We start from the raw sequence: 26,474 nt of genomic DNA, 5'->3' as shown, positions 1-26,474 counted from the left end.
TCGTGACTTCTGATTCTATGTCCCATACTTGCTTTCCTGTTAGTATATGTATCCATCCGTATACCTGATCCTCAACAGCTCGGCTGATATCAACATGTCCTTTGATATCAGCCGTGTCTTGGGATTTGTATTCTGTCTAAAGAGTGAAGAACTATTATAAGGACTTTACAATTAATGGTAAGTTACCTGGCCTCATATGAGAGGTAACTTATCCTTGCCAGAAACTTGAGTTTTTCATTTTCACTAGTCTGACAGCTGTTTTGAATTAGTTGGATCTCTTCTGAGACCAGACAGAAACCTGTCAGGCCAGTGCAATCTTAAAAAATGCACTGATAAAAGGAAAATGTATGAACACTTGGGCAGTATTCATGTCTTTTAAGTAGTGCAAACTAAGGGAACTCCAATGCTGAGATTGTATTTTCATAAGCTCTCTGGTCATTTTTACAAAACTTTCATAGTTTCTACAAACATTCGGCCTTGAAATAATGTTGGATCTAATATCCACTTTGCCTATGTAATTTTACATTGCCAAAATGAATCTGTATGACTCTTTTTTTTTTAGTAATCATAATAATAATATTGTCTACTCCAGCTGCTTTTCCAAATTTCAGGTTTTATTATGCCTTTTTCTACCTCAAGTATCACTATGTACTTCTGATTGCATTTCTCTTGGCTATTTTCTACAATTGTTCTGTCACTTCTTGTATCATTCAATAATATTTCAAACTAATTACTCCAGACATCACAAATATCTTTATCTTCAGTTTTCATGTCACCTTTATTATCTTCAATTCCTTTTACAGCAACTTCCAGAACATTGTCACCTTTCAGATATTTATCTCAAATATATATATATATATATATATATATATATATATATATATATATATATATATATATATTTTTTTTTTTTTTTTTACCAAAGTCAAGCAATTTTTTTTTTATCTGCTTTTACTCACTGCTTTACTTTCTTACATCCTCTAATTTTTCTTTTTTCTAATCCAAGGTGTTATGGTCACTTAAACAGAATGGGAGATGGAAGGTTAGCAAACGAGTGCTTGATGACAAGATGACAAGAAAGAAGACCTGGTGGATAACCAAGATCTAGATGGAATGATGCAACCAAAATTACTTAGAATATAGAACTATAAGATCCAATGATATTGGAGTGCTAAATTATAAACTAATTGTGATGAAAATTGTTGACAGGAGATTAGCAATAATGTAAACATATTTGGGTGTTTGAGAGGAGAGAAAGGAATTGTATGCGAGAGACCATTTGCATTTGATTGAGGAAGGACATAGGCATCTGGAGAGATTGCTGTTCTGAACGAGTCAGTGTGTCAATGCAGGGAAACTAGAATGCCCAGGGTGGATGGTAGCAGGGGTGGCCTGCTACCCCTTCCCAGCCTTCACATCATCTGCAAACAACTGAATATCCCCCTGCAATCCACTGCCAATGTCACTGATATAAAGATTAAACTTGTAACCCTCTGCCTCCTTGAAACTGCCCCACCATACACAACTCTGATACCAATCGGATAGCCAATCCTGAATCCAGTTGACCAACCTGACATCCAAACCCATGTGCTGCAACTTAAATATCAGTTTATCATGTGGCACCCTGTCAAATGCTTTCGCTAAGTCCAAGAAAATGGCAGTATATGCTTTTTTCCCTCAAGATATGCGAGTTGCATTATGGGATACTAAGGCAATTAATGTGAAGTCATTAGCCTCTATATACAAGTAGCCCAGTGATGAAGTGACTTCATCCGAAAACTTTGATTGCTTATACTTGGATAAAGGATGAAACCAAGAACATACTTTCCTTGCATCTTTAACTTACCGTTTTTTTTAACATTGTTATGTGCTCAGACCATTGGACTATTGTGCTCAGTCACCTAGTCTTCATTGTGATGTGGAAACACCGGAGAAGGTCCAAAGACGAATATCCAAAGTGATATCAGGACTCTGGAGTGTTGATTATCAAGCGAGTTTGAAGAAATGTGGATTACAGAGGAAAAGAGGAGATATGATAGAAACCTCCAAGTTAGTTAAGGGATTTTATCAGATTAATCCAGAAGAAATTATAAAAAGAGTGGAAGTTAAGATGGGAATAATAAAATGCCATCCCTGGAATTTACATAAAGATGTGGTGAAGGGACATGTGAAGAGTAGATTTTTCAAGTGGAGAGTTGTTAGTGATTGGAATGCACTGCCTGAGTGTTTTGTGATTGCAGGCAGTGTAAATGCTCATTATGATAGACTTGTTGCTGGTTGAGTGGGCCTCCCACAATGAGTCTGTAGAGGTTACCAAATAATTATTATTGTGCTTTATCATCAATTGAACTGTTTTCCTTACTATCACTTTCACACATTTTCTGAACATTTGCACAATCTTTCTTAACTACCGTTGCAGTTATGAGGCTTGTTTAAATATGAGTAGGAACATGTCATCAGAATATGGCTCATCAGAATATTGCACTTCCCACATTTGGTCCTTTCCCTTATTCAGCTAAGAATAAAAAACTTGTTAATTGCTGATTAAAATTATTACTTTTTTTGTTAAAATTATTAAACTGTCATCAGTTATTTTTTAGATAATCAGATTTATACCTAAGGTAAATATGTTATTTGTGCTGACAATTTTTATCATACATATGTGGTATTTGATATAATGAAACCTTAAGTCTCGTATTTCTGTCTTCTAAGGCAGACTATCTGCAATAGTATAACTTATGTTGAGGTCTTCCTTGGGTGTTTGGTCTCTTGTGCTTGCTTCAAAAAAAAACTGCTCTACTAATAATTGTTTAAACGAACATAATAGTTTAAATTATCAGGTGATCAAAAATGCTTGTATCATTTCAAGGTTAAAATTATTCAAACATTCATAAAAAAACAAAGTACTCTATGTTAAAAAAAAAGAACTGAACCCATTCCTATGAGATTATAAATACTGCTGTTATGAAAGTCCATATTTTTATTAGGAAAAAAAACAACTCAACTTTATATCCAATGCCTCTCACTTTCAAAATTACTGCATGTATAATTGCCAACAAGGAGAAAAATGTGATAATTACATAGTAAGATCATATATATGTGGAACATAGCATTTTCCAACCAGTACTGTGAAGTTTGTTTTGAGTGACCCCTTGCTGTGTGGAACTTTTGTCTTAACGAACAACATGTTTCAGTTTAACTGCTACAGATTTTTGGGAACAACACATCATGAATCTGCAGCTGTATTAAGTAGATAATCTCTGTGAATAAAAACAGTCATCAATTTCCTGATATGTATGTACACTCAAAGGATGTACAAGATACAATGATAATACTACATAATAAATATTATTATTATTCAGGCCTCCATGGAGTCAAAAGACTCATCGCAGGAGGTCCTTCCTAGGAAACACAAAGTCTATCATATCACTTCTTAAACTCATTGACTATTCTCGCTCTCACCACTCCATCAGGCAATGCATTCCATGGTTCAACCACCCTCCATGCAAAGAAACCACTCCTCATCCTCTTGCTCACAGTTTCCCCCAGTAACTTCCAGGGATGGCCCTTGTCATCACTCCTTCCTGCTGTTCAACCAAGCGAAAGAACTCCCCTGTGTCAACTCTGTAACCACCTCTCAACAGTTTAAAAGTCTCGATCATATCACCTCTCCTTCTTCTATCCACCAAACTCTCCAGTCCACGTTCCCTCCGCCGATCCTCATAATTAATATTGTATTGTACAGTACTGAAACAATCTTTGCTATCCGCCTTTGTACCCTTTCCACTGTTAATTTATCCCCTTCAAATTCTGGGGACCAAATCTGAGAACAATAGTCTAAGTGTGGCCTGATCAGGGTCTTATATAATGGAATGATAACTCTTATCTCTGCAGGTCAGCATCCTTCTCATTATTGCAGCAATCCTCTGTGTTACCTTCACCACCTTTGCAATATGTCCCGTAAATTTCAGGTTTCTATCAATCATCACACCCAGATCTCTTCTCTCCCCTACTTCCTCCAGTATAGCTCCTCCAATAGAGTAGGCATCGATGTGTCCCAAACATCAAGACCTTACATTTTGCTGCATTAAACCGACACCCCTTTGCCCATCTGTCTAGCTTTTTCAAATCCTCTTGCAGGGCTACCACATCTGCACTATTACTTCCCTTCCCAGCTTCACATGATCTGCAATTCACTGCTATAAAGGTTAAAATTCAATCAGTTTCAAAAATTTTTCATTATTATTTATATATAGATTATTTGAACTTCCTCTGAAAGCTATGTTTTCTTTTGCAAGAAATTTAATAACCGATATTATGCATTTTAAAACATGCATCCAGTGTTCTTGTTCTTTTTTGAATAATTTTAGCTGATGTTGATCAATTGTAGTTTCATTTTTTATATGCTTTTCCAAATCAATCCATTTTTCAAAATTATTAAAATGTTCTTGGGATTTTTCGTGGTCCTGAAGAACTTGGGACATATGTTTCCAATCGTTATTTCCTTCTGAAATTAAGTTCATAGTTCAAATATTAGAAAATAATTTGCAGCAGAAACAAAATACTACATTTTTTGAACTTGAGTAAATTAACCAAGATCTTTTAATGGTTTCCTCTGTTACTTAAAATCCTATTATAATGCGATACATGAAAACTTCTATTATGTTCATCACATGGAAAAAAAAGTCTCTTTTGATTCAGCAGGAGGACCTTGTTTTACTAATATATCAATTATTGAATTGGACAAGTTTGGCCATAAAGCTGGATCATCAAAAAGCTCGTAATTAAAGTGTTGAGGTATTTGTATTTGAAGTCGAAGCTATTGGATGTTTCTCAAGAGCCTGATTATCATCTAAACACAAATTTGAATTCTCAGACTGATTGCCAGTCGGACTACACAGGAACGTCACTTTCACCGACTCTTGTTTCTGATAATTTTAAAAATTTCTGCAATTGATTTCTTGTTGAGCCCGAATAACTTCTCGTTCTGCTCGTCTTTTTCTGTATTGATGACTGGAAAGGGTTTTAATTTTTTTTCTCTGGTCTGCCATTTTTATCTGTTTCTGAAATAATAAAAAAAGTTTATTTTTTTTCATAAAGTATGGGCCCAAAACAACGTAAAAAAATTTAGAATTGAATCGTCATTTGCCAAGTATCGCCCCTTTATACGATCATTTTTTATCTGATATTTACTGCACTCAGAAAACAAATAAATTAGCAAAGTAAAATTAAAAATTACCTTCTTTAATATTAATGTAAAACTCCATATAGCAGTCAATTGGCACAATTTCAAATATATGCAAGAGTTTGTAAAATAAAAAAAATTAGAAACAACCACAGCTATAGCTACAAAGAAAATGAAATGAATAATTTATTTCAAAAATCATTACTAAGATAAATCACATATTTAACTACAAACTTGCCTTCATAAATACGAGGTAACAAAATTCATTCAGCAAGCTAATAATATAATACACACTAATACAGGGATAGCGAACTAGCATGTAAGAAAATTTTGCAGATATGTGAACAATTTATAATTATAGATAATAACATCTGATACGACTATAATATAGTTTTAAAAAAATTATTTTTAATTTTTTCAAAATGTTTATATTTATTAATATATCAAATTTTTTTATATTAAAATATTAAATTACTAAATAAAAATTTCCGATTAATTGTAACAAACTCTGAGTTTTCCGCCCTTTTACTTTTCTGTCTGAGGCATTTGCCCGTTCCACCCCTGCCTAGGGCTGGGCCCACTGATAGGAACCCATTAATTAGGAAGTGTATAGTTGAATTGGTATAGGCTCCTTTAATAATGGATAGCAGCTTTGTATCCACACCAATTTGCTGGAGGATGTGGAACAGAAAGGGATGCAGGACATTAACAAATGTTTGAATAAGGTCTACTGATAGCACTGCCATTGGTTGCTTTTTTGTATTGACTAAGTGGAGTGGGTCAGGTCATGTAGCAGAAACAAATTAGATTCTACTGCTTGGCCTGGAATTCCACACACCTGTGTGCTTTTAATTATGTATCTTATTCCTACTTTGAGTCTGTTATTGATAATGCAGAAAAATATCTTCTAGTCAGTATTAGATAGAGAAATAGGTCTCCAGCTGCTGATTAAGGCGTGATCTCTATTAGGTTTTTGAATGAGGCTGGTATGCTTTGCTACAAATTCACTTGGTATGTGTCCTGATAAGAGAAAAGAATTAAACAATATAACTAGAATGGGAAGTATAAAATCCCAGGCCGCAGTCAAGGTCTATTCCAAGACCATCATTAATATTAATAATTTTGTTATATAAATAGTCATTTTCTCAGCATGGCAAAACTCCAAACTTGATATGAAGCTGAACATACCATGCTAAACCAATTCAACAGCTGCATTTCTGGTTTCAATCCATAATTTTGTCATCATCATCATCATCATCATCATCAAATTCCTGCCATGTACCCTCAAGGGGTGTACAGGATATGACAGTACTACATGAAAAAATTACATCATTACTAACTTCCTATCTACAATTTTCCTCCAAATCAGTCTGTTACTTGTCAAGACTCCAACATTATCAGATCTTATATTTCTATCGTCTAAGGCACTTTGTACCGTATCAATCCACCTATATCTTGGTCTTCCTCTGGGTCGTTTTCCTGCCAACCTGGCAGAGAACACTTGTTTTGCTAATCTTTCCTCTCCCATTCTATTTAAGTGACCATACCATCTGAGATTAGCTCTGCTAACGCATTCCTGGATGCTGACAATGTCAAGTTCTTTCCTAATATCCTCATTTTTAATATGATATTGCCATTGATGCCATCTGTTCACGCCTCTAATCTTTCTCAGGACTCTCATATCTGCGGTCTCTAGTCTTTGGTCAAGTGTTTTAATTCTGACCCAGCTCTCAGATCCATAAGTTAAAATTGGTTTGAACACAGTCTTGTATACAGCTAATTTAGTGTTCCGACTAATTTCTTTCTTATTCCATATGAATTTATTCAATTGACTTCCCACGATACCAGCTTTGCTGATTCTGTTGTCTATTTCTATATTTAGTTTACCATCTTCAGTAAAAATTGTGCCTAAGTAGCTGAAATGTTTTACTTGTTCCACAGGTTCTCCATTCACAACACAGTTGACATTTTCAATGATTCTGCCTATTTTCATTGTCTTTGTCTTTTTATTGCTGACCTTCATACCATATCTATTACAACAGCTATTCAATTTAGTCAGAGAATCTTGCAGACTTGTAGCGGATTTATTTAGAAGTATAACATCATCCGCATAAAGCAAAGAGCTGACATTAACATCTCCAATTTTGATATCAGGTTTAATACCACATTCCTTCATAATGTGATCCATATAGATAATGAATAACAGGGGGGATAATGTACATCCTTGTCTCACACCAGATTTAACATTAAACCATCTTCCTGTACTTCCTTCAATTCTAACTGCTGACTCACAACTCAAATAAAGACTAAGTATTGCTTGATATAATGCCCCATTGACACCATATAACTGCAGCGTATTGAATAGCTTCTCTCTTGGCACCTTGTCATATGCCTTTTCCAAATCGACAAAACTTAAATACAGATCTTTGTTATATTCCCATGCTTTCTCGACTATTTGTCGTAAAGTGAAGATCTGATCCTGACAGCCTCTATTTGGCCTGAATCCAGCTTGTTCTTCACCAAGCTTTTCTTCCACAATTCTTCTCAACCGTTTCTCAAGTATACTTGCATAGATCTTGCCAGGAACACTCAGTAGGGAAATACCTCTGTAATTCTCACATTCAGTTTTATTTCCCTTTTTATATATGGGTACTATGAGAGCTCTACTCCAATCATTGGGAATTCGTCCCTCTGTCCAGGCTTTCTGAACTATGCAGTGCAGCCACTGTAAGACTCTTATACCACCATACTTCAGCATTTCTGGTCGAATATCATCTACTCCTGCTGCCTTTCCACATTTCAAGCCTTTGATGGCTTTTTCTACTTCAAGTATGGATATGTATTCCTGACTGCATGCCTGGTCAGTGTTTTTTATCACTGTGCTGTCATCACTGCTTGTTTCATTTAGCAGTTTTTCAAAGTAATTACTCCATACTTCAAGGATATCTTTTTCTCCTGTTTTCATTTCACCTTTATCATCTCTAATTCCTTTTACAGCACTCTTTCCTCCATTCCTAAGCTTCTTCAACAACCTCCAGAATATTTTGCCACCTTCTTGATATTTATTTTCTATATTCTTGCCAAAGTCCTCCCATGACTTTTGTTTAGCTAGTTTTACACACTGTTTAGCTTTCTTACATTTGTCTCTGTATTCTGTAAGAGTAACAGCTGCCTTATTTGCCAGGAACTTTTGATATGCTTTCTTCTTTTCCTTCACTGCCTCTTTAACTTCCTGTGTCCACCAGGGAGTTCTGATTTTTTTATCCTTGCACACAACCTCACCACATGCCTCTCTGGCAGAATCAATCAATGTTTCCTTCAGAGTTTGCCACTGAATCTCCAAGGTTTGATTCCTGTTCTCAAACTCTTTCATTTTCTTTTCAATAATATTTCTGTATTTTAGTCTACAGTTCACATCTGAGAGCTGCTCAACTTTTATTCGCTTTAAAACTTTCTTACATGTTATTCTTTTCAATATGAAATTCAATTTTATCCTGCTCAAGACTAAATAGTGATCACTTCCAATTTCAAATCCTCTGTACACTCTGGTGTCCTGCACCAGGGAGAAAACATCACTATCAACAATAACATAGTCAATGAGACTTTTCTTATTCCTAGCCTCTTCTCTCCATGTGAATTTGTGCAGATTTTTATGTTGGAACATGGTGTTAGTAATAACCAGTCCATGTCCTGAGCAGAAATCCAACAGATATTTGCCATTATTATTAGCTTTGCTCTTTTCTCCAAATTTTCCAAAAATATTTTTGTATGTCTCACAATCATTTCCTACTCTACTATTTAGATCCCCAACAAGGACCAACTTTTCCTTTTTCATTGTGTCAGTTGCTTTTTCTAAAGCATCAAAAAATTCCTCCACTTCTACCTTAGTAGAACCTTCTGTGGGACCATAGGCACAAATAAGTCTCATTGTCCAGTTCCCCATTCTCATATTTGCCCACATTACTCTACTTGAGACTGACTGCCATTCAAGAAGATTAGCCTCGTATTTTGTGTTGAATACTATGGCTACTCCTTCTTTTCCTTGATTGTCATTGCCTGAATATAACATTTTGTATTTATTGCTCAGAAAGATCTCACCAGTTTTGGTCTTTTTTGTTTCAGTCACCCCTATTATGTCGATCTGGTACTTATCTAATTCCTCAGCTAGCTCCATTTCTTTGCCATTCAGGCTTCTTACATTGATAGTACCGATCTTTAACTCTGGTGATGTTGAGTTGGGGTTTGTTTTCAGATTTGTTCCAGTAGCTGACTTTTCGCTGTTCGCCCTGGTTCCCTGGCGAAAACAACGGGGGCCTTGTTTAACCGGGCGACGCCCCAGCCGGCATGAAATTTTGTCATGTTGTACCATCTTTTTTTTTTTTTTTTTTTTTTTTTTTTTTTTTTTTTTTGTTTATAAGCTTATTCACAATTATAAGATAATTTTTGTAAGATTAAAAAAAAAAAAACTTTTGGGATAAAAAAAAGTTGGTTATTTTTTAAGTACTCTTTTTTTTTTTTGAGTAAAGACAGCAATTTGTTGGAAAATACTGCAGTTGTTATAATATCTTATTTACTCTGATAAAAAATGATGAAAAGTATCACCATCCCAAAATTTTAGAACAGGAAATATTGAAGCTATTATCAGAAATTTTAAAAACATGCAATTTTGGTATAACTGTTCATTTGTCTTAATTACCTCAGAATTTACAGGAGATACATCACAAACACTAGTAACACAACTGCTTCTTTCATACTCATAACCTCCTGAAATATTAAACAAAGTAAAGCATATAAAACTCTGAGCAATTTTTTTTTAATAACATGGTTAAAAGAATCTTTTAATTTGATCAAGATAATTTGATTAACAAAGTTATTTCTTTAAAAAAATGACAATAACAAAGTTTATTATTCTCATCACATATACATAGTATTTATAAATATACAATTCAAGTATACTAGTGTTAGATCTGAAACTGGCGACCTCATTCCAAATGACATCACCTTTCCATAGTCTAATAGAAGATATCCATTAAATGAGCATACTTATCATTTTGGCATAATTTAACTATGTCTTAAAAGAAATAACTGGCATATTAGAATAAGAACTGCTTGTACTTTATTGTAACTGTAAGTCAAACAAAAAGGGCTCACATGAGAGCGATTATCAGTGAATTTCTACACGTGAAAGAATACCAATAATTCGGTAAGAAGGGGGCAAAGGTCACCCAATACTACAATAGCAGCATAAGCGTTCGTGGGTGCTACCTCTGAGAAAACATCAAGACGCATGCATTTCCGGAATTGGAAAGCCTCGTATGAGGAATGGTGAAGTCATCCAGTCAGAGACTAATCGAAAGGGGTGAAAGGAGAAATCAAACTCGAAAAGGTGGCGCTCATGGGGAGCATATAAAACCTGCAACACAGAATTGAAACGGCCCTGTTTTGTTTGTTCCTGTATTCTCACCGTGTGCTTCGAGTGGTCATCGTGTTTCAGTTCTTACCTTTAAGAGCTGATCTTCGAGAAATCCCAGTATGGCACTGCCACAGAACTCGGCAAATTTTGAGCGCAGGCCATCGGTAAGGAATAGCATCGACGTAAATCCTTAGTAAAGAAACCGAGCACCCGATCCAGGGAGAGCACATGATTCCCACGTGGCAACAGAACCAAGGCAGACAGAACCTCGCAAGAAGGAAGAACGGAGAAAATCCCGAAATAACCTAAGATAGAGTAGATAAGTACTTTTTCATATTCTAGCCCTTTAGAGAACTTGACTAACAGAAACGGAAGAAAGCGTATCTTGAATTTATGATAAGGATAAGCATGAAGAATTAATGTGTGTGTGTATGACTCTATACCATTAAAACTGAGTTCTGAGAACTATTAACTTACTAGAGATTCTGTTGTGACCAACTCGAGGGAGATCAATAATGTGCCAAATACCTAGCTGGCTCCTATTAAGTTGTAAACCAAATATTTGATAAGTTGAAGGAATAGTGTTGTAAAGATTAAGAAATCCATGTTTATCTAAGAATGGGAGAGTGAGAGAAACTTAAGAGTTTTAAACTAGCATTAATATAAATTTTGTCTTTGTATTGTAATTAATTATGAATTCATTAAATTTTTATGTTACCTTTCATGCTTGTTTTTCTGACCATGTTGACTGACCTAGACCCTTCATAAAAATACGAACCTGGTGATCATATACGTGCGTGGGGACATCCTAAGTAGGAAAGGAAAAGGGGCACGACTGCAAAAAGACTAGAAAACCTACAGCTTCTGATTTCAAGCAAATTATATTAGTAGTATATGATACTCTACAACCATTCTAGGCCGAGTTTGAATCTGTCCTTAAAGCCCAGGCTAGCACAGGATATAAATTTGTTTGAGCAAATGTGGATGACTTATAGAGATCAGGGAATAGGTATTTTCTGGGGGTCCAAAATTTAGAGATTGTCAGATTAGCAGTAAGATCATATACTCAAATGTTAGGCAAACGATTTAGGGATATATAAGGGTCAAAGATAGCAGACAGAGGCCAACTTATATATATTAAGGTAAAGGAAAGAGTAGTGACCACTAAATCAAATGGCATTGGTCAACGGAGAGATAGTCAGCAGTAGATGGCGTTGGCATAGTTAGTAGATTGAGTGGTGGAGACAGAGTTATACAGCAGGTGCCCTCCCACGATGAGTCTGTGGACTCCCTGTAGGTGTCAAATAATACTAATAAATATTTAAATACTTTAGCCCACTCATAATACTAATATATACATTTAGATTTTCAAATTACTGAAGTAATTTGAAACAATGAATTAATTTGAATTAATTCCCACTAAATCTTATGTCAACTTTTCACCTTATCTGTATTGCAGCATGTGAATGAATATTGTTGGAAGTTTTTCCACTTGGTTATACTATAAATTAAAGATTCCAAGAAATTATATTCTTGGTTTAATCCTTTATCCAAGTGTAAGCAAACAAGGTTTGCACCCGAAGTATTTTCAAGACAGAGCAACTCATATATACTAAAGTAAGTGATGTGAAGTCATTAGCTTCTATATACGAGTTGCTCTGTCCTGAAAATACTTCAGGTGCAAACTTTGTTTACTTACACTTGAATAAAGGATTAAACAAGAATATAATTCCTTGGCATCTTTAATTTATGAATGAATATGCCCATTGTATTTCTCCTTAAACCACACCAAATGTCATAATTCTGGACAAAGTCAAAAGAGATCACTTACAGTCCTAAGAAATACATCTGCAGAAAGATCACACGGTTTCCAATCTGCCAAAAATGTCCCCCCACTCTCTCTCACACACACACACACATTATAAATAAAATTCATACAACTGAAGTAATGATGATAATTCCAATGTGGTTGTCATTCCCAGTTACATACACCTCCTATCAGTGGTATGTAAATCGTTACAGCATATCCACTAATACTAGTATTTTACACTATCCGTATTTTATTTTACTTGATTGCCTACCTCAGAAAGGTGAGGGTAAGTGAGGTATCATTCCATTTCACGATTCCCTGCAAGAGGATATGGCAGCAGATGTGCAACAGCTAACCAGTGTGAAGGAGAGTGATTATCTGAAAACTTTTGATAATACAAGAAAATCAGCTACTGCAGGAAGACATTTTTGATACAAGTTATTGAAACATGGAATAGTGACCTCTTTTAAAATGTTCAATTTCCTTTAGGTGAAGAATGCATCTCAAATCAGATACCACAGCAATATATCTTGCTTACTTACTAAGCTCTGAAGCAGTTAGTGCTATGTATAATCCCTAGAGCAAAGATTCAGGCTTCTATCTATCCCTAACCTTATAAAATATAGTGCATGTGATACACTTCAAGGGGATGCCAAACATACTGTAGAGATCCAGAGCTCATCTTTAAAGATATAGTAGTAAAGCAGTTTCTACAGCCTAGCTGCCAGATAGATTATGGGACTGTTCATACAGTAACATGTTCAAGTAGCTTCCTTATCAGTTGACTCATCCCACTGCCAACTACACCAGATCGTTGCTAGAGGGGATAGATATGTAGTGGTATGTGGGCGAGGACACCACTGAGACCACATAATAGCATGTAAAGTGGATGCTCTCTGTATGCTTTAAAAGCATCTTCTCCCACTGCATATCTCCATGTTCTCTTAAACTGGATTTAAGAGAACATGGAGATATGAAGTGGGAGAATAAAAGGAAAATAAAAAACTTCCCTCAAAAGTCCACAAAAAAGTAACTAAAAAATCTTCCCAAATTTAGTTCAGCAAAACTGGTGGCATAAACCCAATCTTTTTTTTTTGAATATAAACCCCAAATTACTGCCACAAGAATCACTGTCCACCTTAACCAATTCTCTAATTCCTGCCAACAAAAGGGTGCTAACTTGTGCTTGTGCAATCTCACAAGTGTGTGCCTAATCTCAAATCTCTTCTTTTTGACCTTCTGTAGTGTAACATTTCTTTGCTTCATTATGCATCAGAAATTCTGAAAATTCTTCTGGCATCTTATCCTTGAAAATTTTCCTACTTACCCAAAAGTGAAGTTATCTTCTTTGTTGTCTTTCATGTTCACAACACCAAACTGGTTTACTTTTTCCAATTCTAACAACTAAACAGGAAGACAAGTTGAAGTATATACTGCAAACAATGACCTAATGCATATTGTTATTATATATGACAATCTCTCCACTCGTCCACCCAATATTTTCTTAACACATTCTCCTTATAGGTGGACTGCTGAAGTGACCTTATCTCTTGGTAAATTAGATCATAATCTCATACAAGTTTCATCTCTAACAGAACATGCTACCCCCTCAGTCATTTATGACCTCATATCCTTTATCACTATAAGAATGCCAAGTGGAATGATTTCTGAAAATTTTACTCTTGTTTTCCATGGTAAGACTACTGCTTCCATTCTCCAGATCCTTGTTGTGACAGCGTTATGACAGAAATAATCCATGTTGAAAAGATGGCCTACATTCCTTATTTTGTTCAAAATTTCCAATCAGTTTTTAAGCTATAGCATTTTCCCAGAAGGATGCCAGGGTAGTCCAATTGGAAAAAAAAAAAAAAACATATAATAAATAAGTGGTTTGAGACAAAAACATGGGTTTCATTCACAGACTATATTAAAGTTGGCAATACTTGAAAACAAAGATTAACAAGATTAAGTCTGATGATGAAAGGGCTAAATGTAAAAACCTCTCCTTTATCAGTCATGACTGATAAAGGTAGTCATGACTTGACTATCCTGCAAAAGCTGTTGAGCACAACTTAAATATAATTTTGACTTCTTGGCATTATTCTTCTTGGTCAACTCCTGAACACACAGATGAGCAAGGTAAATCAACAACTTTACCTAGAACATTGCACCATATGTCTCTTGTACCCTTATGCCAGAAAGACATCAGAAGAATCTTAAACAACCTGGATACCAAAAGAGGCTTCTAGTCCTGATGGTATGCCATCACTTGTGCACAAGAGATGTGTTCTTCAACACTTGTCCTTTATCATCTCTCTATACCAGATGATGATGGTCTACTGCAGGGGTGTTCAACCCATCGATCGCAGAGCGATTTTTGGTAGATCTCGTGTATTCCTCCTTACTTACAAATTTAATTAAAACTGAAAACATAATATTTTATTTATCATTGTTTTTTTATTATTTTTAATTCACTTTAAGTGTATTGCTATAGTTTATTTATTTTTCGTTAAAATTGTCAAATCAGTAATTTTCTTATAAGTCCAGGTAAATGAATTAATTTGGATCAGTGGAAGTCAAACAGCGAGTCGAGTGAATACGATTATAAGCAAAGGGTAAAAACTCGATTGTAGCTTAAATATTAAATATTCCAAAGCACATCACATCAATTTTTTACTTAGGTTAAGTCCCATGTGAATATTGTAAAAAAATAAACTTTGTTTGTATTGGTATAGTTTGTATTAGATGTTTTTGTAAATAACTCTTTTGAAGCTAACTGTATATACTGCTTTAATAAGAATATGTTAGAGTGTTAAAAACAAAGGCAATGTTTTTGTGCCGAAGCTGTACATGGCGGCATTAGAAAGATTGTTATTGAAACTTGTATGTATGAGAAAGGCTTGCAGGCTCTAAGTGTAAACATCTCCAAAGTCAGTCAGAAAGAGTTCAAACAACTTTCCGATGGCCGGCAATTTACAATCAAAAGAAAGCGGAGCAGAACAATAGGCGTGCCAAACTTGAAACTTAAGATGAAAGACTCATACCGATTCTTTGGGGTTGCAAAAAACTTCATGCAAGGTCTCAGAGGAAGTAATAAAAAGGGACTGAAGCAGGCAAAAAGGGTCACAGTTCTAGAATTACTGTCTGAGAGGAGGTCGCCCGGTCCAGAGTCGCCATCAGAGAGACTGCCCGGATCCATGTTACTTGAGAGAGGAGTTCCCCACTTCCAGAAAGGAGCTTCGCAGTTTGAGATGTCGCTAGAGAGAGAGCGACTACTTCTAGGCTGCAAACAATGTTTCAAATTGCCAAAAGGAAGAGTTCCAATTGCAGGAGAAAACTTTCCAGGACAGGTTAATGTCAGGCATTCACCAGTGTGTTGCGTTTTCATTACAATTTGATGAATCAAACGACTTCACTGATATTGATCAGTTAATGGTATTTATTTGCATGGTATTTCAAGATTATTCAAGTAAAGAAGAGCTTTTGAAAATTATACCATTATTGGGAAGGAATAGGGGGAGAAGACATTTTTTCGGCATTTGATGAATTTGTGAAACAACACAAACTTCCACTTTTTAAACTTGTGTATATTACTACTGATGGTGCTACTGAAATGATAGGTAATAAATCAGGCTTCATTTCATTATGTAAAAACGATGACAAACATCCAGATTTTTTTAACGTACCACTGTATTATTCACCAACAAGTACTGTGTAGTAAAAGATTAAACACAAAAGATGTTTTGGATATTAAATTTAAAATTGTAAATTCTGTTCGAGGAAAAGCCCTGCAACGGCAATTATTTAAATTAAAAAGGTAGATGATGATGATAGGGAACTTCTGTTGTAGAATAACGTTCGCTGGCTCAGCAGAAGTCATTTAAAAAGATTTCTTGTATTAATCAACGATATAAAAATTTTTCTTGATGAAAATGGAGATATTTATCCACAATTGAGTGATAAAAGATGGTTGTTACACTTATCATTTTTAGTAGATTTCTGTACGAAATTAAGCAATTTAAATTTAGAGTTACAAGGTAGAGATAAAAATTTAATTGACATGTCAAGTTCAATAAAAACTTTCCAACAATACTTACTTTTATTAAAGAAAAATATAAATGACTGTGAATTTAGACATCTCCCATATTTATTAAAATTTTTTGAACAAAATCAAGAAATGCTTTGCTATGATTTAAAAGAATTTATTCGTGAAATAGAATTAGTTGAGGAAGAAATAAATTCAAGATTCAAAGATTTTAACAAAACTGAAATGATTGTATCTTTTATCAATAATAAACTTGAACATAACAGAAATTTCGAATAAAATTAGTGGGCTGTTTGATATAAACCAAGCTGAAGTAGAACTTGAGATAATAAACATTCAGAATAGTTTACATTTAAAATCAATAAACAATGAAGTCATTTGGAAGTATGTACATGAAAAATTCCCAATATTAACTGATACTGCACAAAAAATTCTGTCGTGTTTCAGATCAACATACTTGTCAGAATCTGCTTTTTCAAATATGACTGCCATAAAAAATCAATTAAGAAACCAAATTACAAATGATCATTTGAATGATTGTCTGCGATTGGCCACTTCTTCATATCACCTAGACTATGAAAATATTGCGAGGTTCAAACAATGCCAAATTTCACATTAACTTTTTTTCTTTTTTTTTTTTTTAATCAAGTAGCATTGCCTGTAACTTGTGAGTTTGTAATCAATCTGTTGTTTTTTTTCTAACTTTGGTTTTCCAAAATAGAGAAATAAATATTTTATTGCAATATATTTGTTGTTGTTTTTTGTTGTATTAAAATAATTAAAAGTAATAAATAAATTTTTAAATACACAAATAAAGTTTTTAGTTGTGTATTTTTTTTAGTTGTTTATTTGTGCGTAATCAGATATCAGGTCGGGGGGGGGGGGGGAACATGATCTATATAAGAGTAGATCACCGAATAACTTATATATAAGAGAGTAGATTGCCGAATAACTTTTTATAGAAAAGTAGCTCTCATAGTAAAAAAGGTTGAACACCACTGGTCTACTGTAATCCAATCCACAATATTGGATTACATAACAGATTACATCTGTTATGTAATCCATAACATAACAAGCCCATAACAGATGATTCAAAAAAATGAAAGAAGAATCTTCAATTCTTATCTTCATCAAACTATTGACCTATTGCTCTTGCACTTTTGCGGTCTAAAGTAATGGAAAAGTCTTCAACAGTCAACTTCTTCAAATCCTAGGAAACTATCACCTAACGAATGTCTACCAGTGTGGATTTTGCCAGCCAAGATACACAGATATCATCATCTACAAAACCCACCTCTGGACATATGCCATGGAAAGATTTGGCAAAACCTTGCTGTTGCACTTGACATTTTAAAGACATCCAATAAGGTTTGGCATTGATGGCTTCACAGCTAATGTCATCTTGATGCAAAATGCCTTCCTTCCTTCGCAACGATATTACCAGCTTTCACTCAAAAAATTTACTGCACATTATGGCGGAAGTTCTCTATTCAGACTGTCCTATTAATGCAGGTGTTCCTCAGGACTTGGTTATTTCACCATTCTCTTGCTCTTATAGATAAACAACTGCACTCACTGTCATCAAACCATACTTGCAGTTTTGCTGATCATAGTACTTTCCATTCTCCTACTCATATGACACAAATTGTAGTGCTCAAAGATCTCGAGCTTGAAGATCATCAATAAAGCATCCTATACACTAATCTGCATTATTCTTCAATAAAGTGATACCTTTATGGAAACTTTTATCACTTCTTTACGAAGTATAATATACTTGACAAGCTCTTATATTTCTATCTTAATCCTTTGTTTAATCCTTTAAATATTTATTTATCGAGATTGAAACATCAACATAAAAGTAAAGAAATGGAACCAGCAGAAGAATTGGATAAGTACCAGATAGACAATAGGCATGACTGAAACAAAGAAGACAAATATCAGGCGGCATCTTTCTAAGCAACAAATACAAAATGTTATATTCATGTATTAACAATCAGGGAAAAGAAGTAGCAGCAATAATATTAAACACTAAATATGAGGATAATCTTTTTGAATGGCAGGCCAATATCAACCTAATGTATGGAGAACTGGACAGTGAGACATATTTGTGCTTATCGTCCCATAGAAGGTTCTAATAAGAAAGAAGTGGAGGAATTTTAAGAGGCATTAGAAAAGGCCGCAGACACAATGAAAAAGGAAAAGTTGATCCTTGTTGGAGATCTAAACAGCAGAGTAGGAAATGATTATCAGACATATGAGAATATTTTGGGAAAATTTGGAGAAAAGAACAAAGCTAATAATAATAATGGTAAGTACTTGAAAGATTTCTGTTCAAGACAGACCAGTTATTACTAGCATGTTCCAACACAAAAATGTGCACATATTGTCATTGAGAGAAGATGCATGGAATAAGAAAAGTCTCATTGACTATTACTGTCGACAGTGATGTTTTCACACTGGTTCAGGACACAGCAGTATACAGAGGATTTGAAAGAGGAAGTGATCACCATTTAGTGTTGAACAGGATAAAACTGAACTTCATATTGAAAAGAAGGGGGTGTAAAAATAAGTTTTGAAACAAATTAAAGTTGAACATCTACCAGAAGTGAACTGTGGATTCTGAAAGAGTTTGAAAACAAGAACCAAACCTTGGAGATTCAGTGGCAAACCCTAAAGAAAATTTTATTCACTTACTAAGCCAGAGAGGCATGTGGTGGGGTAATCTGCAAGGATAGTAAAATCAGAACTCCATGGTGAACTCAGGAAGATAAAGCAGTCGAAGAAAAGAAAAAAGCATATCAAACATTTCTGACAAGTCAGCCAGCTTGCACTCTTAGAAAATACAAAGAAAAAATGTAAAAAAGCTAAGTCCTGTATTGTGTAACATTAGCTAAACAAAAGTCATGGAAATACTGGTAAGAACATTGAAAATAAATATCAGGAAGGTGGTAAAATATTCTGGAGGTAGTGAAAAAGCTCAGAAATGGAGGAAAGAGTACTGTAAAAGAAATTAGAGATAATAAAGGGGCCTTGAAAACAGAGGATAGAGATAAAGAAAAAAGCATATCAAAAATTTCTGGTAAGTAAGTCAGCTTGCACTCTTAGAAAATACAGAGAAAAAATGTAAAAAAGCAAAGTACTGTATTGTGTAACATTAGCTAAACAAAATTCATGGAAGGACTGGTAAGAACATTGAAAATAAATATCAGGAAGGTGGTAAAATATTCTGGAGGTAGTGAAAAAGCTCAGAAATGGAGGAAAGAGTACTGTAAAAGAAATTAGAGATAATAAAGGGGCCTTGAAAACAGAGGATAGAGATAAAGAAAAAAGCATATCAAAAATTTCTGGTAAGTAAGTCAGCTTGCACTCTTAGAAAATACAGAGAAAAAATGTAAAAAAGCAAAGTACTGTATTGTGTAACATTAGCTAAACAAAATTCATGGAAGGACTGGTAAGAACATTGAAAATAAATATCAGGAAGGTGATAAAATATTCTAGAGGCTAGTGAAAAAACTCAGAAATGGAGGAAAGAGTACTGTAAAAGGAATTAGAGATAATAAAGGGTGCCTTTAAAACAGAGGATAGAGATATTCTTGATATATGGAGTAATTACTTTGAAAGATTGTTAAATGAAACAAGCAGTGACAGAATGGTGGTAGAGGACACTCAACAGGAATGTCATTTTGAATATATATCTGTACTTGAAGTAGAAAAACCTATCAAAAATCTGAAATGTGGAAAGGCAGCTGGAGTTAATGATATAAAATGAAGGTGTATAAAAACTATACAGTGAAGCACTCATAATATAAAATAAGGAATAAAGCTGAAGTGAGAATTACAGAGGAATTTCTATAATGAATATTCCTGTTAAGATTTATGCAAGTATTCTTAAGAAACAGATAAGAACTGGTAATTAGTTTACGGAATTAACAACGCATATAAAGTATATTAATTAAAGGTAACTTTAATGAATAACTTCTATATTTCGGCAACTTCACATTGCCATCTTCAGGAACATAAAGATATGGTATGTGCACGCAGGCACGAACACAAAGCAAATGAGGAAGAAAGCAAGAAACTAATATTGTTCCTAAAGTCCTAATGGTGCCCTCTTGCAGACTAATTTGGTAGTCTTGGCAGTTGGGCTGAAGTTCTCATAATGTAAGTCTCCCAAATTTGGGGTAGTTTCATGCACCCAAATTTGTTGAGGTTAGGAACGTTTTTTTAGAGCTGCTGAAGATTCTTTGAATAATCTTTCATATTTAAACTTGCTGCGATGAATTATTTTTGTTTTCTTCCAACGAATTTTATGGTGGGTATCTAAGGCATGGTCTGCCAGCCAAGAGCGGCTGTACTGGTGAAACCGGATGTAGTCTTGGTGTTCTGAAATCCTCATATTTGTTGTTATGCCTGTTTGGCCAAAGTAGGACAATTTGCAGCTGCAAGGGACCTAGGGGAAGTGGTTGGTCTTTGGTAGAGCAGATAAGGGATGCCAACTTTTTATATGGTCTGTAACAGGAAGTAAGGTCATATTTTTTGAGGATATTGGCGTTGCCGAAATATAGAAGTTATTCATTAAAGTTACCTTTAATTAATAAACTTTATATGCGTTGTTAATTCCGTAAACTAATTACCAGTTATGTCTGACCAATGTATAAGCCTTACTACTAGAATCGTGATCATCCACGGAGATGCTATCGCACGAAAGGCCCGTCAATACGGCAAATTGAGGTTGAAGATATCGAGGCAAATAAATTGTCTGACGTTCCTAAAACGCTGCCGGGATAACAAAGTGATCCTTAATTATGTTAAATTGAAGCACCGTTTTACTTCCGAGAAAGCTCTGCGCATTTATAATCGCACTAGCTTCGCCCTGTTAAGAGAACAAATTACCGCGACGTGTGTTCTCCTTGCCGACGAAAACAAAACCTTACGGGCGCTAGAGGAAGAGCTTTCGGATACATTCGGCCATGATTTATGGTCGATACTTTACGACATCTCATGCGCATCGGCAAAAAAAGAATTCAAAAAAATATGAAGTCGACACTTGAAAAAATACGAAAACCTGACAAAGAATTCTACCTCCTCACCACAGCCACCACTCAACACTGTAGTCAACCTCTCGTCGGCAGTTTTAAAGCCTGAAGCACTCACTGCACTTTCACGTGGTCACAATTTCGTCCTAGCTCCAAAAGGAATACCTGCTGAAGAAATCATGATCCAGATAGAACGTGGAATTCGCAACCTGCCTAACCATATCGCCAACAACGTTAGACTGGATGTAGTCAGTGTTCTCACTAAAGCCAAACCTCCAAAAACGAATATGCAGCCCTACAAGAATTGAAAAACAACAAGAAAATAGTAATCACCAAGGCGGATAAGGGAAACGCCACAGTGGTGCTCAATCAAAAAGACTACAAAGGTAAGCTAACTGCTTTAGTACTAGACCTTACGACTTACCTCCCCATTGAATATAATCCGACCAGCTCTCAGATTAGAACTCTCCACAGACTCCTTAAGAAGGTCACTTCTTGGCCTGTGGAAGTCACCAACAAACTAAAACCTTATAACTCTAGACCCCCCCCCCCCCCGATTATATGGACTTCCAAAAATACATAAACAAAATGTGCCATTGCGTCCCATAGTGGATGGTATCGATTCCCCCACATATAAATTAGCCAAACATTTAGCCAAAACGTTCACACACTACACTGGCAACACACCATCACACAAAAAACTCAGCCCACTTTAAAGCCAGTACAGAAAACCTCACACTCCAACACACTGACATAATGGTCAGTTTTGACGTCTCCTCCCTATTCACTAATGTCCCACTCAAAGAAACCCTAGAGCTCATCTAAGCCAAGTTTTCTACCGATATCTCAGCCCTATTTCAGTTCACAATGAACTCAGGCTATTTCGTTTGGCAAGGAAAGTTCTACAAGCAGATAGAGGGGACAGCCATGGGTTCACCGCTTTCCCCACCCTTGGCCAATTTCTTTATGGAGACATTTGAAGAGAAAGCCTTAAACTCTGCCCCACAAAAACCCACTATTTGGCTTCGTTATGTGGATGATGTGTTTGCTATTTGGCCACATGGCTCAGACACACTCCATTCCTTCCTAACACACTTAAACAACCAACACCCCAGAGTCCAGTTCACCTTAGAAAAAGAGGAGAACAACACCCTTCCCTTCCTAGACACTTTAATCACCCGCCAGCTTGATGGATCTTTGGTTTTCTCTGTTCACAGAAAACCCACCCATACTGGCAGATACATTCACCAGCAGTCCCACCCCCCCCACACACAACAATATGGGGTTATAAAAACACTATATAACAGGGCAAAATTAATCTGCTCAGATGACAAGGCCCTAACTACTGAACTAAACCACATCCTCAACACTTTCTTAGCCAATGGCTATAATCCCAAAAAAATCCAAAAAATACTAAAACCAGTAAACCACAACCCCCTCCGCCCCTCCACAATAAAGATTACACCAAGTCTATCACCATCCCCTACATCCAGGGCACCTCTGAGAAAATAACCAATATCCTCAAAAAATATGACCTTACTTCCTGTTACAGACCATATAAAAAGTTGGCATCCCTTATCCGCTCTACCAAAGACCAACCACTTCCCCTAGACCTACCTGGTGTATACCAGGTCCCTTGAGCTGCAAATTGTCCTACTTTGGCCAAACAGGCAGAACAACAAATATCAGAATTTCAGATCACCAAGACTACATCCGGTTTCACCAGTACAGCCGCTCTGGGCTGGCAGACCATGCCTTAGATACCCACCATAATATTCATTGGAAGAAAACAAAAATAATTCATCGCAGCAAGTTTAAATACGAAAGATTATTCAAAGAATCTTCAGCAGCTCTAAAAAACGTTCCTAACCTCAACAAATTTGGGTGCATGAAACTACCCCAAATTTGGGAGACTTACATTATGAGAACTTCAGCCCAACTGCAAAGACTACCAAATTAGCCCGCAAGAGGGCACCATTAGGACTTTAGGAACAATATTAGTTTCTTGCTTTCTTCCTCATTTGCTTTGTGTTAGTGCCTGCATGCACATACCATATCTTTATGTTCCTGAAGATGGCAATGTGACGTTGCCGAAATATAGAAGTTATTCATTAAAGTTACCTTTAATTAATATACTTTATATGTGTTAATTCCGTAAACTAATTACCAGTTATGTCTGACCAACGTATAAGCCTTACTACTAGAAACAGATAAGAAATGTGGAGGAGAAGCTTGGAGAAGAACAAGCTGGGTTCAGAAGAAACAGAAGTCAGGATTAGATTTTCACTCAGAATCTCCAGGAAGAAAACCACAAAGCTACATCAGAGTAAATTTAAGAAACTGTTTTCTGAATATTCAGAGGCACTCAAAAATTCAACCATTTCTGTACACCCTCAAGAAATGTACAGTATATGATAGTACTACATCAAAAAAATTACATCATTACTAACTTCCTATCCACAATTTTCCTGCAACTCAATCTATTACCTGTCAAGACTCCAACATCATCAGTTTTTATATTTCTATCTTCGAAGGCACTTTTTTACCGTATCAATCCACCTATATCTTGGTCTTCCTCTAGGTCTTTTTTCCTGACAAACTGGCAGAGAACACTTGTTTTGCTAATCTTTACCCTCCCGCTCTGTTCAAGTGACCATACCACCTGAGATTAGATCTGCAAACACATTCCTGGATGCTAAGAAAGACAAGTTCTTTCCTGATATCCTCATTTTTAATATGATATTGTCATTGTTGCCATCTGTTCACTCCCCTAATCTTTCTCAGGACTCTCATATCTGCGGTCTCTAGTCTTTGGTTAAGTGTTTTATTTCTAACCCAGCTCTCAGATCCATAAGTTAAAATTGGCTTGAACACTGTCTTGTATACAGCTAATCGAGTGTTTTCACTAATTTCGTTCTTATTCCATATAAATTTATTCAGTTGACTTCCTACCATACCAGCTTTATTGATTCTGTTGTCTATTTCCATATTTAATTTACATCTTCACTAAAAATTGTGCCCAAGTAGTTGAAATGTTTCACTTGTTCTATAGGTTCTCCATTCACTATGCAGTTGATATTTTCAATGCTTCTGCCTATTTTCATTGGCTTTGTCTTTTTATTGCTGATTTTCATACCAAATCTATTACAACAGTTATTCAATTTAGTCAGGGAAATTTGCAGACTTGTACCAGATTAGTTTAGAGGTATAACATCATCCACATAAAGTAAATGGCTAAGATTAACATCTCCAAATTTTGATATCAGGTTTAATACCACTTTCCTTCACTTGTCTGACACCAGATTTAACATTAAACCATCTTCCTGTACTTCCTTCAATTCTAACTACTGACTTACAACTCAAATAAAGACTAAGTATTGCTTGGTATAATGCCCCATTGACACCATATAACTAAAGCCTTTTGAATAGGTTTTCTCTTGACACCTTGTCATATGTCTTCTTCAGATCAGCAAAACTTAAATACATATCTTTGTTATATTCCAATGATTTCTCAACTATTTGTTGCAAAGTGAAAATCTGATCCTGACAGCCTCTATCATCATCAAATTCCTGACATGTATCCTCAAGGGGTCTACGGGATAAGATCGTACTACATGAAATACATCACCACTATCTACCTGTCAAAACTCAAACATTATCATATCTTTATGATAATTTTATTTTCAACCACTGAATATTATATAAACACATAAAATTGGGTTTTAATTGGTCGGAGATTTGTACAGAGATATAGACTACTAGTTTCGCCGACTTGACTGTTGGCTTCATCTGGGCACACGAAAAGCAACAAAACAGAACTGAAACAAGCTAAAGTATCAGGTTAAAACATAACAAATGCTAATTATTATCAAAATTCAAATGAAACATTACATGAAATGAATGGAAGTGTATGTTAGCATGCTCCATGCGTTTGATGTAACCTTGTTTAACCAGGTGATGCCCCAGCTGGCATGAAATTCTGTCATGTTGTATCATCATGGAATAAGGTTATTTTGCATAATCAAGCTTTCCCTAACTTGCTATATAGCAAAAAAAAATGTTTAGATTTACTTGGCTTACTTAGCTAATTTTCTCTCATCTGATTTATCCTTGCTTACCATACTAGTTCGCTGTTACTTGTCTGACCTTTGTATTGGTCATGAGCATGCTTGATCACTTTTTTGTTTATATTCCTTACATAATGCTTTCTTTGCCTGGTTGAATGACAAAGAAATGGAGCAAGCTGAGGAATTGGATAAGGACCAGATCAACATAATAGGGGTGACTGAAACAAAAAAGACAAAAACTGGTGAGATCTTTCTGAGCAATAAATACAAAAGTTATATTCAGGCAATGACAATCAAGGAAAAGAATGAGTAGCCACAGTATTCAACACTAAATACGAGGCTAATCTTCTTGAATGACAGGCAGTCTTAAATTTAGTGACATGGGCAAATATGAGAATGGGAAACTGGACAGTGAGACTTATTTGTGCCTATGGTCCCGCAGAAGGTTCTACTAAGGGCAGAAATGGAGGAATTTTTTTGAGGCTTTCGAGAAAGCAACTGACACAATGAAAAACGAAAAGTTGGTCCTTGTTGGGGGAACTAAATAGCAGAGTAGGAAACGATTGTCTATATGAAACAAGCAGTGATGACAGGAAGTGGTAAAAAACACTGACCAGACATGTAGTTATACCACATAGACATCACGTTGTCTATGTGGTATATCAGTCAAGAGAATCTTGTTGTAGAGTCTTTTTGGATAACCATTTAAAGATAGTTCTCTGGATATTGTAGTTAATTTCATTTGCAAGTCATTCTTATCTGTTGTGTACTGTATAGCTCTTTTCTTGAGCATATGGATAATGCTAAGTTTCTGAGCTATATAATGAGATGAGTTGAAATGGAGGTAACATCCAGTATTTGTAGGTTTTCTATAAACAGATAGGTTGATACTATTATTGGTTTGTTTCTTTATTAGGA

The 26,474-nt window shown here is 35.4% G+C and overlaps 1 protein-coding gene across 3 annotated transcripts in view; it reads right to left on the bottom strand.

Annotated features, from left to right (window-relative positions):
* The window catches only part of LOC150107973 (katanin-interacting protein-like), a 726,539-nt gene that overhangs the window by 552,273 nt on the left and 147,792 nt on the right, over nt 1-26,474 (bottom strand). For all 3 annotated transcript variants that reach the window (XM_090415492.1, XM_090415493.1, XM_090415494.1), the window contains exon 5: nt 9,882-9,949. In XM_090415492.1, coding sequence (XP_090271618.1) covers nt 9,882-9,949 — 68 coding nt within the window. The remainder of the gene's footprint in view (nt 1-9,881; nt 9,950-26,474) is intronic.

Source organism: Typopeltis vanoorti, chromosome 3, assembly GCF_054136105.1.
Source record: "Typopeltis vanoorti isolate ZY-2024b chromosome 3, IOZ_Tvanoo_1.0, whole genome shotgun sequence".
NCBI lineage: Eukaryota > Metazoa > Arthropoda > Arachnida > Uropygi > Thelyphonidae > Typopeltis > Typopeltis vanoorti.
Note: the sequence above shows the minus strand (reverse complement) of the source record. Positions and strands in the feature narration are given on the sequence as shown.